This window comes from Pleurodeles waltl, chromosome 6 (genome assembly GCF_031143425.1).
Source record: "Pleurodeles waltl isolate 20211129_DDA chromosome 6, aPleWal1.hap1.20221129, whole genome shotgun sequence".
In the NCBI taxonomy this organism is placed as follows: domain Eukaryota; kingdom Metazoa; phylum Chordata; class Amphibia; order Caudata; family Salamandridae; genus Pleurodeles; species Pleurodeles waltl.
The window spans coordinates 1611493803-1611511370 of record NC_090445.1 but is presented as its reverse complement, the minus strand read 5'-3'; the positions used below and the strand labels follow the sequence as shown (position 1 = coordinate 1611511370).

At 43.0% G+C, this 17568-nt stretch overlaps 1 protein-coding gene across 1 annotated transcript in view; it reads left to right on the top strand.

Annotated features, from left to right (window-relative positions):
* Positions 1-17568, top strand: part of LOC138301236 (ER degradation-enhancing alpha-mannosidase-like protein 3) — a 252313-nt gene that overhangs the window by 35533 nt on the left and 199212 nt on the right. The window contains exons 3-8 of the mRNA XM_069241496.1: positions 8074-8174; positions 8673-8712; positions 9934-10046; positions 14848-15001; positions 15363-15497; positions 16399-16504. Of these exons, the coding sequence (XP_069097597.1) occupies positions 8074-8174; positions 8673-8712; positions 9934-10046; positions 14848-15001; positions 15363-15497; positions 16399-16504 (649 nt within the window). The remainder of the gene's footprint in view (positions 1-8073; positions 8175-8672; positions 8713-9933; positions 10047-14847; positions 15002-15362; positions 15498-16398; positions 16505-17568) is intronic.

Here is a 17568-nt window from a genome sequence, read left to right as displayed (position 1 = left end):
TGCACTCGCACCCAGCCCCACCCTCCCTCTCCCCTCTGCCACACCCAGGGGCTGGTCTGACGAAAGTGCAAAGGCCGCCCCCGCAGAGGGCATAGAGGGCAGGCGCCTTAACAGCTGCCTTGGCCCGGAAGGGACCGATTAAACCGGTTTTGTGGAAGGCGCGCCCCAACTAGGGGGTGACGCAACCCCCCCCCCCCCCCCCCGGCCAAGCCTTCTCTGAGACCACCGGAGGATTTCGACTGCGTCTCCAACCATGCCCCAACACACTAAGGTTACTTAGGCGGCTAGTATACATACAGTTAAAAAACAACCTGGACATCAGGGCCAGACATGTTCAGGGCACAAAGAACTCACGGACAGACGCCCTTTCTCATTCCCAGATGGACAGATTCAGAAAGCTCGCCCCGGAAGCAAGCAACATGATGACAACTTTCCCAGTAGAGCTATGGGACCTGGCGGAACAGACTTGTCCATATTAGTGCAGAGCGCCTTCTCGCCAGAGACACAGCGGAGATACAACAAGTACGCCAAGGTTTTCATGGAGATTGGGGGCTTAGAGTCTTTAACCGACCCAGCAGCAATCAGGCTTGCAGCTGAGCATTTAATTATGTGGGCATTTAAACAGGGAAAAACAAAATCCTGGGCGCAGGCACACTTGGCGGCAGTTTCCCGCTACTCAAAGCTACAAATGGGCACCGATCCCACCGCCTCGCATTACATCAAAACGGCAATGAAAGGCTGGAAACGCCAAGAGGGACACAGAGAAGACACCAGACATCCCATTGATTTCAACAAACTAACCCTGTTAATAGATTCTCTGCAACACGTAACGGAGAGCCGGCACAAGCATCTAGTTTTTAAAGCATCCTTTACCACTGCCTTCTCCGGGGCATTCAGAGTGGGTGAGCTAGTGGCATCAGCCAAGACTTCCGGGGGCAACACCTGCTTGCAAATAGAGGACTGCCATTTAGAGCCGGATGAGGTACGCTTAACACTGAGCCGATCCAAAACAGACCAACTGGCCCGGGGCACTCACATCATACTAAAATGCATAAACCAGGCAAAGTATTGTCCCGTGTGCAGCATAAGAGAGTATGTGCAGGCACGCCCTGCTGGTCCAGGCCCCCTGTTCAGACACGCCAACGGGGATCACCTGAGCAGGTTCCAATTCACTGCAGTCATGCGGAAAGCTATAGGGAGGGGAGGCCTGCTCCCATCAGTTTTTAGTGGCCACTCATTCCGCATCAGGGCAGCTACCACAGCCGCCACTCTAGGCTTAGAGGCAAACGCAATGAAAGCAGTTGGCAGATGGCAGTCCAAAGCGTACAAGGGATACATTCGCCCACACCTATTGTGACGGTATCTTGTCTTTTCAGTGGCAGTCGCACCCCCCAAGCTTACATGGATTACAGGGCACTCATTCATATCCAGGCTACAAGCATGGTGGAAGCAAAACAAGAAGTTCAGCGCAAGGGACAGACCAGCAGCCACTATCAGATGGTGGGGTTTTCCAGGAATGAAATAGGCGCAGCTCCAACCGACTGTGCAAAAAATATTAGAATCCACGCAAAGACACCCGGATATGATAATCATGCACCTGGGCGGGAACGATTTGACCATGTTGGGAAGAAAAGTTCTCCTCAACGACATCAGGGAGGCACTCTGGAGCCTTGCTAGGCTCTTTGGGACAACCACCATCATCTGGCCAGAGACAATCCCCAGAATCACATGGCGTGGGGCAGCATCGGTCAAGGCGGTAGATAACTCCAGGAGGAAGCTGAACATCGCGGTCGCCAAGTACTGCAAATTCAACGGTTGGGAAAGTATCCGCCATGGCTTGATCCACCCCAGGCGACGAGAGCTCTATGCGCCAGACGGCGTACATTTGTCAGAAGAAGGGATGGGCATCTTCTGGTCCAACCTGGCAGCAGTCATGGAATAATAAATACAAAAAAAAAAAAAAACGCTCCAAAGGGGGGAGCTGCCAGGAGACGTGAGCCTCACTGGCAGCGTGGCGTAAGACAGACAAGGTTTTACCAGATAATTGATTGGAAAGCACACCTAGTAAGGTGGTGTGCAAACAAAAACCACACACCTGGGGATGCCTCACGGCAGGGTGTAAGGTGGCCAAGTAAGGGGAGTAAGCGGAACACGGCACTCACAGCCCAGACCCGCCAAGTCGGATGGCAGGGCATAGAACACGCCAGGTAGCGAGTTGGGCCTAATTCCAAGAACTGGATGCTACCCCCTAATAAACAACATGGTAAAACAAACTCTATCGGAGTGAGCCCTTCCAATAAACGGAAGGTGGGACTGCCAAAAATTCAAAGGACAAAAAGATGCATGACAATTGGAGGCCAGGACTTGAAGGCCCACCAGTCACTCAGTGCAATTTGTTAAAGGTAGAATCTAGAGGCCAGATGTAGCAAATAAAAAATTTGCGAGTTGCAAAGTGCGAGTCCATGCGACTCGCAATTTGCAACTCGCAAATTGGTATGCAGTACGGTGTCTCAGACACCGACTGCAACTCGCTATGGGGTCGCAATGACCCACCTCATCAATATTCGTGAGGTGGGTCGCAAATTGCGGCCCCATAGCGAGTATAGGCACTCGCAAACATGGGGGCCTGCTGTCGTCAGCAGACCTCCATGTTCGTGACTGCTTTCAATAAAGCAGTTTTTTTTTTTTTAAGTGTAGCCCGTTTTCCTTAAAGGAAAACGAGCTGCACTTTAAAAAAAAAACGAAACCTTTCGTTTCGGGTTTTTTTCAGGGCAGGTAGTGGTCCCTTGGACCACTACCTACCCTGAAAAAATATTTTGGGGTCCATTCACAAAGTGGAAGGGGTCCCATGGGGACCCCTTCCAATTTGCGAGTGGGTTATCATCCACTTGAAGTGGATGGTAACTGCGACACCATTTGCGACCGCGTACGCGGTCGCAAATGGTATTGCATACCACTCAGACTCGCAAATAGGAAGGGAACACCCCTTCCTATTTGCGATTCTGAAATGCATATTGCGAGTCGGTACCGACTCGCAATATGCATTTCTGCATTGGGCAGTCACACGCTTGCTTGTCCACACTAATAAAGCGGCCAAATGGTATCCACTATATAAAACGTGTCAAAGTATGTTTCATTCCCGTATGTTTCATATGCCGTCTTACATGTATTATGGTCATGATTTCATGCTCTGTAGTGTGACAAGTGCGGGAGTTAGTGCCAGGGCTGCTTTGGGTGCCCAGTCCGGACCTGGGTAGAGATCTCAATCAGTCACGTCGACGAACAGATACTGAGCAGAAAGTGAATATGGTATCAAATAAAAAGCATGTACTGAGTTAACTTAATGTATAGATGTTTCTGCACGGCTCATTTTATGTTTTTGACACAAACATAACGATTATTGAGGTAACAAGTGAAAGCTCCGACAACGTCTGGCTTACAGTTAGTTATTCATCCATTATCTCTGTCGAGTCAGTCTTATTGTAGACTGACTTTGGACCACTCGTGCAGTAAAACTAAATACGACTTTGAATCTGTAATGCCTGCTAAATCCCTTCAGGTGAAAGACTAGATAGTGTATGCTACCTTTCCAAGGCTGATGTGTGAAGTGCCTCTTTAAGCAAATCATTGTCTGACGGTGAACCCATGCATGACTAGGAGTAGGGCAGTTGGGAATGCCACCAATACCTCTCTCTGCTATATTGAGACTCTTCTACTCCGGTCAGGAAACTACCTCCCTAAGAAAACACACCCCATCTTTACTAACCTTACGTGGTGCACGCACTACACATCATTCGAAAGCATTAGGGAAATGCTTGAGTTAGAGTTATTGGCGTTGTAAATTCCTAACTGTACTTTTCTTGCCACATACATTGAGAATGAAAAGTAAAACAGTTGACATAAGCGGGCCGATTCAAAGCACCATGTGCATGAGTGCGAAGGAGAGACACAAAAAGAAAAAGAAGTTTGCTCACTGTAAAACATATCGGCAAAAGTGCAATTATCCATGTAACAGGGTCGAAGGCCAAGGCGGTAACAATACCGCCCCAAGGACGGACAAACTTGAAGCATTTACCAATGTCATCAAAGGATTTTTGAAAGGCAAGCCCATGAATGAGTGACAGTGATGGGCATGTGGTGGGCGTGGTTAAAAGCCCACAAATAGATTCCAACACGTCAGAGCGCTTGAGTATTCGACCTAAAAAGGTGCACTGCGGTCACATGGTCGTGGCTTTAAAGCACCTGAAAGCTGCAAGCCCTCCCTGCAGCCCTGTGGTGCAGTATGACTTAAACTGCACTAGATTGGGAGTTGTTCACTTTGCTTTAATGAGCTTGTGCACATCAAAATGGTTCTGGAGATGGTTGCCTGCAATGGCTAATTACCTTGTCAGCTGCTGAGGCAGAGAAAACAAAGTTTTCATTGCATAAACATGTAAATATGGGGCACTCAAGGAGAAGAACATGTATAACTAAAGATGGACATTTCTTCTTTGATGACTGTCTATAGAAAACACCCACTGTCACTAGAGAAGCTGAGCAAAGAGAAGCCATAGACGCGTGTACTTGTCTTTCAGTGTTTGCCATCCCAAAACTTTAATCACAGTACCCCATGCATCACTGAATACTTTATAACTACATTTCGATTTGTTAAGTATGCAACACCATCTAAGAATTAATATATCAGTACCTTCCATACGGCCATAGCCATGGATGGCATCTTCTACTAGGCAACAACACGTTGCATTCTTGGGCTTCAGGTTCCAAACTTTTAATACAGATTTCAAACTACAGGCCTCAGAATACATTTATTGATGGCTGACAAAAAGCCGGCCCAATTAAAAGAGGTCAGACGGCAGGATGGGCAGTTGGTGGCACGGAATGTTCAAGTGCAAATAAATGTGTCAAGTGAAAATAACTTGGCGTTTTGCAGCATTCAAGTTCCCCACTCTGATCATTATACCAGCTCTCCTTGCAAGATAAGAAACTAACAGAACACATTCTTATGACGTGGGGCAATGACTCATAAACAGCAACGCGAGAATTAAAATACATCACAGAAAAAAAATTCTGAACAGGTCCGCGCTGCAGTCATGGTAGGAAACCAAATGCGTTTTAAAGCTCTATTAAAGAAGCACATGCCAGCAAGTAAAGCTATCACCCATAGCGCTTGTTTGTCAACAAAGTGTGCTCTGTCTGACAAAAACGGACATGCCCTGCTCTGTTAACTTCAAGCGATGGCTAGGTAAGTGGTGATTTATTTCTCACTCAGCTATTCTTACATTCAGTGTATTACTATATTCAGAATCTACATTGAGGTCACATCTGCAAAGACACATCATTTGAGCTCGGAAAAGTAAAACAAAAACCTCACGCAAACCATGTCTTAAAGAGCAATGCTACTAAACTATGTTACAGTTAAAATTAAAATAAACCTTCTAGCTAGCAGACCAGGCAAATAGGCCTCTGATACATGCGCACTTGGTGTAGCTGGAATAGTTTCCCCACTCACCTGACAAATACGGTTTTGTGGTATGATACTGGGGACGCTAGCACAGGAGTGGGGCGGGTGAATCTTAAATAACTGTTTACCTTGCTATACTGTGCTGTATACTGACCTCGCTTATGTGGCTGTACCGTTACGTTGGCGTACTATATGACTTGGTCTCAGCAACTGGGTGGGTATTTGGTGAGATCATACACAAAGTTTACTAAAAATCTAAACCCCTGGCCCTCAAACACCAGGGACGTGTGGGAAGAAACAGCAGGAAGGGGGAGGTGGTAGGGAGCACCAACAATGCTTAGTGGGAGGGGCTAAGGTGGCAAAAGCAAGACGAGGGAGTAGGAGACGACAGAAGAGACAGGCACCCTCCAAGAGGGCATGTCCAAAAAAAAATCAAAAGTACCTTGAAAAGGTCTGCGGCCAGTGGAAGGACACTGGCCACACACTGGAAACTGTACTTGGGCCAAACTCCACAGGAGAAACACGCTGAAAACTCGACCCTGAAGCCCCTAGAGGAAGGAGTGTGAGGCGCTGACCAATCAGAATCAAGTAAACAACAGTCTTGTGGAAGCCATCCAATGGTAAGTAGTGATAGGTAATGAGCAGGCCCCGATTCCCTTTTACGTTTTTTTTTTTGACTGCCATAAATTTCACCACAGCCAAGTGCTGTGCAGGCAAAACCTAAAAAGGGAGCTATTATGTGGCCGCCACAGCTTTGTCATTTTGTAGGTGACCATAGGTGCCACTCACTATACACGCACATGTCTACAAAATGAAATAGCCACTTTTTGTTTTTAAAATTGCTGATCATTAAAAAGAAAAAAAGTATTTTTGTTTCTTCAAAAGTATTTGCGGGAAGCAGCATGGGGGGGTGCGTGTAGGCGAAGACGACACAGAGTGAGATAAGCAGCACAAAGGATGGAGAGAGAAGTGCACTAAAAAGAGAGAAGCATAGAATGCAGGGGGAAGAGAAGCACATGGGCAAGGCAGAGCAAAGTGTAGTTCGGAAGTGGGGAGAAGCACACGGTGAGAGAGAGCAACACCAATGCAGATACAGAGAGAGAAACACACAAAGGAGACAGCTGGAAAATACATGCCCCCTTGCAGAGTGCTTAAGCAAAAAGAACAAACTAGTTCCCTTATGGTGAGCAGTGCAAAGACACAAGTAAAAGAACTATTCTATGGACAGACATAAGATGGACAAGGCATGCCATGGAATAAGAAGCAAGCAAATGGGAGTGAAAGTAATTCAACCAATGAAAAGCAGTGGATGGGCTTGCTTTAAGCCAACTGTAAGCACTAATAAACTGACAATTGGACTTTCGCAACCAAACAGTTAAGCTGTCTGGTAGACTCAACCTAAAAGGGGAATAATCCAAGAAGCCCTTTAATCCTTATTGCAACATGTACAAGGCAGAGATGCTGTGAGCCAAGAAAAACTATGTAAAATGGGCAAGAATGGGAGATTATGAAATGATTAGTAGACACTTACCTTGTCAGAGACACTGTCTACTACTGTACAAATACATCTCTTGAGCGAGGAAAGAAGCGCAGGAGCAAACAATGTTGGCAACCTGAGCAGAAGCTACACAGTCTTTTAAAAGAACAAATTCTACCCACTCTTGCTAGGCCGAAGGAGGCCAAACATCTTGAGGATTCACTCTCTGTCCCATCTCGTGCTCCTAACATCTCCGAACGGCCGATAAGCCACAGCTTGGGTAACCCTGAGTTGGATCATGGCTCAGACCATAGCCGACTCTCACCCTTCACATGGAACAGTGACAAAGAAGTGCTTTGCAAGCCGCAGCCCTAGCACCACAAGAAGGAATTGGCCTGCCACATGTTATACTTGTGTCGTCATCTTTCAATGCAAGCCCCATACTTCTTCTAGATTACAGAGACCCTTGCTCTTTCTAGTTTACACGATGAGTAATTTTCATGCCCTTCTAGAATTTCCTCCCAGACACCTTCAGCTTTCATTATTGCTAAGGAATGACATTGTCAGTAAAAAAAGACAGTGTAGTGAAAGGAGACTGGCTTTATAGGTGTGGCTAGGACTGCATACTGGCATAGATTTGGTAGATCTCATATTAACCCACTGCTAGCTGTGTTTTCTGTATATATGCAGTGATGTGCGCAAACTTTAAACCTGAGGAAAAATTCTAGTGTTTTGGCTTTCATCCCTTGAGAGAAAAGGGACAGTGGTCTCCTTCTTTAGTCAAAACTAAGATATCCATATTGGAAGAGTCTTGGGAAATCTAGTCCTTGTGACTGATTTAAAATCTCTGAAGAAACATCATTATCCTGACAGTTTATTTAAGTGCAACAATCCGCGGGTAGAGAGTGTGAAAGGAACAAAATAAATTTAATTTGTCACAAATCCAATTTCATTTACTGAAAACGTATAAACAAACTGTGATTTGCCGGTTGTAACTTGCCAAGAAAGATGATGTTTTGTATTCCTGTGATAAATATATGTTTATATATGCCTTATAAAACCTGTAACCCCTTTTCATGATGCTACTTTTCCACATCCTAATAATGAAATTGTTTGTTCATTTATATTGTGGCAGAAATATGCATATCCTGCTGATGAGCTGATGCCTCTGAGCTGCAGAGGACGAGTACGGGGCATAGAGCCAAGTCGCGGAGACATCGATGATGTCCTCGGCCAGTGAGTATTTCAGATAGTCATACAAGAGTATTCTGAAGAATTACCTTTCTACACTGCTTCCGTTCACAGTACAGCAAAGAAGTAGACATTCTCCCAGCTCTAGGACTGCAGAGTCCTTGATGTAAAGGATGAATTTATTGTTAGTGCTCTCCACTCTGGTGTATGATTGTGAATAAGCGCGGTGGCAGAGCTATGTATATTATACTTATGGAATAGCACAGTGGTCCAGATAAGATTCAGGTACATTGGCCTGGCCACCTGTTCTTCTAAATCTGCAATAGCTAGTTGCTGCAGATGGGGGTTGCAGAGCACTGGAAGAGCTGTACATTGAGTCCTCTTCTGAAGAAGTAGAGATACTTAGGTCTGAAGTGATGTCCAAAATAAAGAGGTACTTGCTGCAAGTGTGGCTCAGTGATGAGGAGCCCCAGGCAATCAGTTCAGCATCATGAACATATGAAACATCACAATGAATGATATTCTTTGTGTTTTTGTTTTTAGGTTTTCCCTTACCCTCATTGACACTTTGGATACCTTGGTGGTAAGTTGCCATTCATCTTACAACTCCACGCTAGTGTTGTCTTTGAAATCTGTTTTGCTTCTGAATTTGTCTTCTTGAGTGCATCCCCATTCTAGCCAATATTATTCCATTGTCCCTTCCACCAACTCACAACCATAATGAAGTTCTGTTTACTGTTCCTTTTAGACTCTTGGTGCATGGTGTTATTGTTTTGTTTTTTGACACCATTAATCATTGTTGCTTGATTACTGGTTCACTTGCTACCCTGCTTTTGTCCAAATTTAGGCTGCTTGCTTTCCATGTTGTTTTCCATCATGTCATTGTCGTTTTATTTTTCGGATCTGCTCATTTTTTTTTTTTTACTCTTGATGACTACACTCACAATGGCGGTCTGGACTTTCCGACCACTGCATTACAACAGTGCTGGCAGAGAACAGTTTCAGGGAGTCACAGGTGGGCCCATGCACTGCCCATTCACTTGGCATGGGCAGTGTGGGCCCCCCACTGCCCAGCACCCTCACTATGTTCACTGTCTGCTTTGCAAACAGTGAACATTGCGAGGGTGCTCGTGCACCCTGCTCACTACAGTTTTGCTGCCGGCTCGATTACGAGCCGGAGACAATGCTGTAGCCTGTTTCCCGATAAGCCATCAGGTGGAAACTTAGGAAACTAGCAGGAAACTCATAATAGCTTCGGTGGGGAGGTCGCCGCATAGGCGGCAGCCACCCTGTCAGGAGTTTGGCGGACAGAGTTTTCCATCCACCAAACTCATAATGGGGCCTTTAGTATCTTGGTGTACAATGCACCGGACTGTGTCCCTGTGTTCTCTCAATCACTCTATACACTTTTTCAGTCCCTTTGCTGGTTCCGTCCTCGGTCTTTCTATTGCTCCATTTAGTTCCCTGTTGCATGCATGTTTGTCTTAAAACACCTTTTAGAAACAGATGCTGGTTCGCTCACAGTTGCTTTTCTTATCCCATCAGTCGTGTGGTTTGTTTCTATGCATTCCGCTCCTTGATTTCTGACACCTTCTTTGATTTCTATGAGTGCTCTCTCGAGTATTCCCCCAAGCCCTGTACTATTCTTGATTCTTCTGCTGTGATCTAGTTATACCAGGCCCGTGGCCTGGGTTCAGTTCTATTCCAGTCTTGTCTCACCCTCTTGTCTGCATTTGATGATCTGCCTCCTTAGTTTAATTCCTGATTTCTCTTTAAGTGCCTTGGCTTCTGTCTTGTTTTATAGGTGCTGAATAAGTTGGATGAGTTTGAAGAAGCCGTGCATAAGGTGGTGCTAGATGTGCGGCTCGACAATGATGTTGTAGTCTCTGTATTTGAGACCAACATCCGTGTTCTGGGGTAAGCAGTGAGCTTGGGAAACCCATCCTTTTTTATGGCTCGAGAATTATGATAAGTTTCTGAGTTAATTATAAGCTTGGACTAGCCATGTTTTGGGGTATTAATGATCACAGTGATTAAATGTACGAAAGGATCCAAATCTGTAATTGATCACTGTGCCTTGGTTTTAGCAACAACGGTCATAATGAATCTTTGAAACTAAGCACACTCATTTTTTCTATTAGTTATTTTAATGTTGTGTGTTTTATCAGACTTCCATACTCAGTCTTTAAACAAACAAAAAATCATAGGGCTTTTAACTTTGGTCAGTCACCAAATTTAGAGTTGTTTAAGTTTTCTTTAGACATTTTCCCTCCAAACGTCTCCCACCTACATCCCAGGAATCTTTTGTGAAAATATAACATTCACTGCCGATCCGCCATGTCACAGAGACATTGCAAACCTGTTGCCACTTCATTTAGAGCGAAAATGCTTTTGGAAAATGACACAACACATGAATTCACATGTTTTTATTACTGATTTGCCATAATTCCCTCCAATTTACGTGTTATTAATAATTTATCTTCCCTCTTTGCTCACAAAAAAGCACCCTTTTTTAAAAACATTTCAGCATTGGATTAATGATCTGTTATCGATTTTTGGAATGTCTATTTTGGTTGGTTAATAAAAGACTTTTCAGGTTAAGACTTACGTCACTACGAATCAATCACAGTCATAATTGTAATGCTAAGAATATAATTTATAAAAGAAAAGTGGCATGCATCAAGCATAAACCATCTGCACCACCCCCTCTCCCACCAAACACACACAAAGTTGCTTTGGAAGAGCAGAATTGATTTCATTTAGAATATGCACGATGATCTATCGTGAATTCTGGTTAAAAAGCACATGTTTATAAAATAACTCCTGCCTCAGTTTCCAAAACTGATAAAAAGTTTCTTGAGTAAATGTTACCAGTGTCCCCTGCTAATTCACGGAGCTCCTCCATAGAGCATTTAACAATAAGGTTTACTGATCCACATGAAAAATATGAGTTTACTTTAAATGTGTTTCAATGTGGCACTGGCCAACGGAGACATTCCACTTACTTTACTTATGGTTGCATTGTTGGTTATGGCAATGCAATCTGAATTATGATCCGAACAGATGAACTAAGAGCATTCATGCACAGAACAGAGAAGGTCAGATTGTTCTTGGTTAAAATAGAAAGATTAGGATCAGTCCTAGAAAGGTCAGGGGGCTTGAAGTGTTCATGCTTAAGATGGAGGAACAAGGATAAGATATGAATAGGAGGGTGGAACTGGAAGTGTTGATTATTAAGATGGTGAGATTAGAAGTTTTTATGAGTAAGGTGAATTAATTATGATTCAGAGTTAAGGGGTGGGAGTGCTCACAGTGGAGAGAAGGAGGGAAGTGGTTGTGCCTTCTATGGGAGATGAGGGACCTTGGTGTGAAATAATTATAGACCTCCTAATTTGCCTTTTAGTAAAGCCTGTTTAGAATCTTATTAGGTTGGAAGATGGGGCTTCGGCCCCCTCGTAAAAGAAGTTGAATTTATCAAGATAAAGAAATTGTACGTGGTCACAACGATATTCTGGCGGAATTCCATCTCCTTAGCTCCATTGGTGCCAGAAATACTAAATATCTTTGGGGTGCCGCTGAAAGGCCATGAGGGATCTCACTTAACTGAAATGTCAGTGTTTGACTGTATTACCAGTAAAGGCGTGACCTGGTTCACAGGGTGTTGCTGTTTGCTGTTCACTTAGGCATGTAGGATATTGCAACCAGAATATAAGGTGAAATGAAGTATGACAGAACAGTATGCGCGCAGGCATCTCCAACCTTATTTTGCAGTAAAGGCTCTTATGTTGGTGAAAATCATCCAGAGCTACACATTTTATTAACATTTTAATACTGACCACATCAGACAAGTTTAAATGTTTTTTTTTTAAATATAAACTTTTCAGGTTTTGTAGGCTGGGCTACACACAGGAGAGCTACTTAGTGTAGCTTGAGAGCTACTTGTGGCTCACGAGCTACTCGTTCGAGACCCCTGCTCTAGAGGCCACTGTGGGACATTGCTGCAGATGTGTAAAGGGGGTTAGGGAATATTCTCATGAAGTCTAAGCTAGAGGTACAAAGAGTATTTAGGACCTTGGTGACAATGCTTGAAAGAGCCCAAGAAGTATCTCTTAATAAGGTATAGACACGAGTAACAATCTCTGAAGACTGGGGCATTACTGCATAAGGTGAGAGGAGCCTGAGGAATAATCACTGCATGAATTGCAAAACCTCTTCAAAGGCCTGTTCACCCTTTGGACAACAAGCATCTGGTAGAATGCTTTCACTAAATAGACTAGAGAAGTGAGTACTACTCACTACTTTTCTGATTATAGGCTGTGAGTGACTGAAATGTGACATAGCATTTGTTAAGCAGCCATTAAACGCTGGATGGAAATACACTAGACATAGTACTTTTTATTTAAAACACAAGATACTAGTTGCCTTATGAAATAGGGTAAAGTGTTATTTTTTTTATTTTTATTTTTTTTATTTTTAAAAAGAAATCGGAGAAGTTTTCCTTAAATAAGTGATACAAGCCAGCAAACAGATTAGTTTGAAAGTTTTTCAAACTCCAAAATATAGTTTTCTTATTGAACTATTTTCCTGGTTTAACCTCTATAGCCAATGTGTCTGTCTTTAGTGTATTTATATAGTGCCAATATTTTTTAAGGGTTGTTGATCATAAGCGCTAAACTACAATAGACTTCAAAACTGCTAGTACTAATGTATCACACATGCTAAAAACAGACCTCTAATATAAAAAATGAAGGCTTGAAAGTTATTTAATATGTGCCTTATTGTAATTTACATTTATATGTACAAAAGCATATCTGATATTATTATCTTTACACTCCTCCATGTGAACAATGTTTTTTTTTCTAATAGGGCCTTTCCAGGCCCTCAGATCTGGAGGGAGGGGCAAATCACGCATCTGCCCCTCCCCCCCGTCTCTCTCTCCCTCTCTTTCTTTTTATTTGTTTATACTTCATCCATAGGAAACCAAGCTGTGTCTTCATGTGAGTGTATCATTTATCTTCCCTTTACTCTAATTTACTTTCACTTTTTATGGTCTGGTATATCCCTCCCTTTTATTCCTCCGACCCCCTATCCTTCAATGTTACAGTTCAATGTTTATGATTTCAATAACGAGTCCCTTGAATGAGAGCTAGTTACATGTAATAAACTATTCTTCTGCCAACCTAAGGGTACAGAAAGGTATAGGAAGACATTTCTAACCTGGTTAGTTATGCATAACCTTATCCTGCAATTTTGTGGCCATCTTCAAATGTGTAGGAATAGATGTGTTTTCATATTACCTGTGACAACATTTCTGATATAATTGTAGAATGTCTATCCCACATGGATTTAGGGTACATGGCATGCAGGCTCTGTGCCATGTCATGTTTTATCCTTTATCTGCACCAAAACACAGAGCTTGCAATGGCAGCCTGTCATGTGTTTGCTGAGAGGTCCCTTAAGGTGACAATTTTTGTGGCAGCCCTTAGGGACCCTCTATAGTACCCCAGGACATAGGTACCAGGGGTACAATTTATTAGGGGCTTACTTTGGTTGCTAAAGGTTATACCAATTAGGAAAAACGACTGTGTAGTTTTGGGGGAAAGAGATCTGGCACTGGAAACCTGATTTGCAGGAACTCTGTGCTCTTTCAGTTGAAATTACACCAGAAACCAGGCGGAAATGCTGTAGTATGTACAACTGCATACAATGTTGAATTGTACCCTCACCCTGAACTCCCCCAGCGGCATATTGCGACATACAGCGTTCACTTACTTCCCAGATAAGATTGTGCTCTATAAACACCCATAAAGGATACATATCCGCTTCTCTAGATGTACTAAAATGTGGGATACAAATTCTTATGAGGAAGTCACTCGTGAGCACCTCTTTAGGCATACCTTTCAGTTTCAAGGTGGTCTTAAATTGCCTTGTTTGTTCTAACTCAGTTTAAGTCTGGGTTTTTCTATCAGGCGTTTCTAGTTTTGAAATGCTTTTTATGGCTTTCTACACAGCTCTGTTTGGTGTACGTAGGTCTTTTCTTTGGGAGTTAATTTACAGATGTGTCCTGAACCAACCAACCAGTCATATACAGCCTATAACTAAGGTTTATCATGAAAACGGTGCACAAGTTATCCAGCTATCTCTGCTCCTATATTTCCTTTTCCTATCTCAAAGCTCGCTTTCTATTGACTTTTGGGGCTTGATTCTAAGGATTTTCCCTAATGCCTTGAGTCTTACAATGTATTTCTATGAGTATATTCCCTTTTCTTCTAAATCCTTTTTGTTTTTTCCCCACCCCTTTTGTACTACCCAAACTCTCGCCCTGGGCATCTTCTGTCATTCTGTTCAACTGTAATGCTCCTTTAATCCTCTGCCATTTGCCCCTTCTTGCTCTTTTTTGTTTTCTCTTCCTGTTGCTCATTTATGACTCTTAATTCTTCTTGTTTCAGAAATTTACCAGCATTGCTTTTTCATCAGGCTTGCGGACATAGTTTATAGATAATCTTATTCATATATTTACATGTTAGCTTACTTGTTACTTATACATTATTGAAGTCAGTTGTTTTATACTTCATTAGTTTTTCCTGGAAACTCCTCTTGTAAGTCTACTTTCAGAATGATAAGATGAAACGCCTGTACTGTCTCCCTTGAGGTTCGGGGTGTTTGTTCTATTGTAAAGCAGCCTGCCCATCCCTCCCTCTATTCTGTCTTGTTACAGAGGCCTGTTGGGCGGGCACGTCATGGCAAAGATGTTGAAAGACCGTGGACAGCATATGCAGTGGTATGAAGGGGAGCTTCTTGATCTTGCAACAGATTTAGGATATCGGCTCTTACCGGCTTTTAACACTACCAGCGGGCTTCCGTATCCCAGGGTAAGTAGCTTTCTTTTAAACTTGTTTAATACTGTGTAGCCAGAGCCTCCAGTCACCTGACCTCTTTCCTCATTTAAGCCAAGAGTTGTTGGTGCTTAAAACTTCAAACTGCAGCACAAGAGCCTCACACAGCTCCAAAGAGCTCCAAAGTCTCTACTATATATTACAACCATAGGCATCATGTTGCCTATGTTTTTCCTTTATAACAAAGTTCAAGAGAGATTGAATGTGGGGAGTGATGCCAGTAATTGTATCCTTTTGAATTAAAAGTGATGATTAGGAGGTGAGAATGAGAATGATTGCTACATTGTGCTCTTCTGAACTATGAATTGATCAAACATTTTAATGTTTTCTCACCAAGGTGAACCTGAAGTATGGTGTATTTGGCCCGAATTCCCGCACAGGTACTGAGTCCGATACCTGTACAGCTTGTGCGGGGACCATGATTTTGGAGTTTGCTGCTCTCAGCCGCCTGACTGAGGACATGGTTTTTGAGGTGAGTTTTTGTGAGCACTCCTAAGCACCCACTCTTATAGGTGAGGTGCTGCACTCGGAGTACCTCATACTGGGTCTGTGCTCTCCTGGACTCCTATAAGCAAGGTAGTGGTCTTGGAGCTTCTCAAAGTGATGTGGGGCTCTTGGAGCTTCAGCAGGTGAGGTGTTGCTCTTGGAGCCCTTATATACTAGCTGATGTTCTTAGTGCATCTAGTGCATCTAGTATGTAGTGGCTCTTAAGATCTTTTACAGCTATCGTAAAATCAAATAGAAATAAGAGATGAATAATTCTCTCTATTGAGCCGAGCCCAGACTTTTCACGTTTTTTTCCCAATAATTTGTCAAATCTGAGTCAGGTGAAGGCACGGTTGCACCACATCTGGTATGAGCTATGCTTGCTGGTAACTATAGTGCTCGGGTCGGTATCCGGTTGTTACATTGGTACCACCCTTTAAAACCCTTTACATCATTATTGTGTTGGACATCTGTTGTAATCCTATTTAAAGCACCACAGCATCTATCAGAGAAGTAAACATTTAGTCCCAAAAAAAAGTGAGCGGAAAGTGGTATTAGAATAGCTCTAGTCCTGGTTGTTATTCTAGCATCCCTGACTTGGGAAAAGATACAGTGAAATACACTAAACAGAAACTGATGATGCAGGTGAGGAGACTCGTCCTCCCAAAGAGAATGTGAAATAGCTACTGTTTGCCTTCGGTTCATGATTTTCAGGATAAAACTGTGATTCACAATAAAATGGCTCCTGTTTCATGATAGGAAACGGTGAGCATGCTTGTTTCATGATAGGAAACAGTGAGCAGTTTTTAACAATCAAGCTGATGGCTTGGGATTGTTTGTGATGTGTGTCTGGCAGCCACAAAGTCTTTCTACTCATTACATTTTAGGACCATGCACGGAGGGCACTAGATGTCCTGTGGGAAAAGCGGCAGAAGGGAAATAACCTCGTAGGAACAGTTATTAACATTCACAACGGAGATTGGATCCGAAGGGGTAAGTGAAAATGAAAATGAGATTGAAACTATTTGTGTTTTATTTCGTTTGGATATGGAAGTACTCTACACCATTGTTAATGGTCGTATGGATGGAAATGGAGTACAAATCAGTAGAATATGCACCAAGTGGTTAGTAATGGACAATTTATCTTAATTTGATATTCTCTTCTTTTGGAAATAAGTAATATTCAGAGTGAATGCCAGCATTGTATATTGGATGCATTTACCTCATAGTGCAGGACTGACCTACAACATTACGTGTGCTTCTATATCTCCATAGAGTGCAGTGTGATGTTTCAACCATAACAGGTGTAGATTTAGAGTTAAAATCCCTTTTGTGGAGTTTGAGCTGCTGACACCATGTGTGAAACCATGATGACTACAAGTGACGTGAAAGTTTTGGAGGGTAGTATACAAAGATGAATTACGCCAGTGGGGCTTGGTAACTTGTTATGTGACAGCAGAATCGCAGCAGGTGTGGCGAAGGCAGTCTGAGTATTGAGACCATTGTCAATGAACATAATCGAACATTTGATGGAAGCATTGAGGCAGGTAATGCTAGACATTGACTAAACAAGCCAATGTTCATGGGTGAAATCTGCAGAGAAGGTCAAGATGTTGATTCCGAGGAAGCTTCTGTAGCCTTCCATCCTTTCAAGGTCAAGTCATTTGAGTATCAATAAATTGGGTAATAGTAAAACCTGTTTTTTGTGGACCATGGAACTGACAAGAGTGCAGTATAAAGTGACAGAACCAAATAGTACTTGACATTTGAAGGCAGCACAGGATGTATGACATTGCCATTTTATGATGCAATAAAGTACAGTAATAATGGAGAGCAGTATAGGAGGAGTTGTCTTTATTGGAAGACATTGTGTGTCTTGATAATTTATAGAGGGCCTAGATGTCTGTTTGAAGGCCAGTGTAGATGTATCTGATGTAAGACTTGAATGTGGAGTGTGATGCAGTGAGAAAGAGCAAAACATTAATTTGAAGCACTTGCATGCAGTTACCGCTGTGACGCAACATAGGAAGCATGCAATGTTATTTTAGTTCATTAGT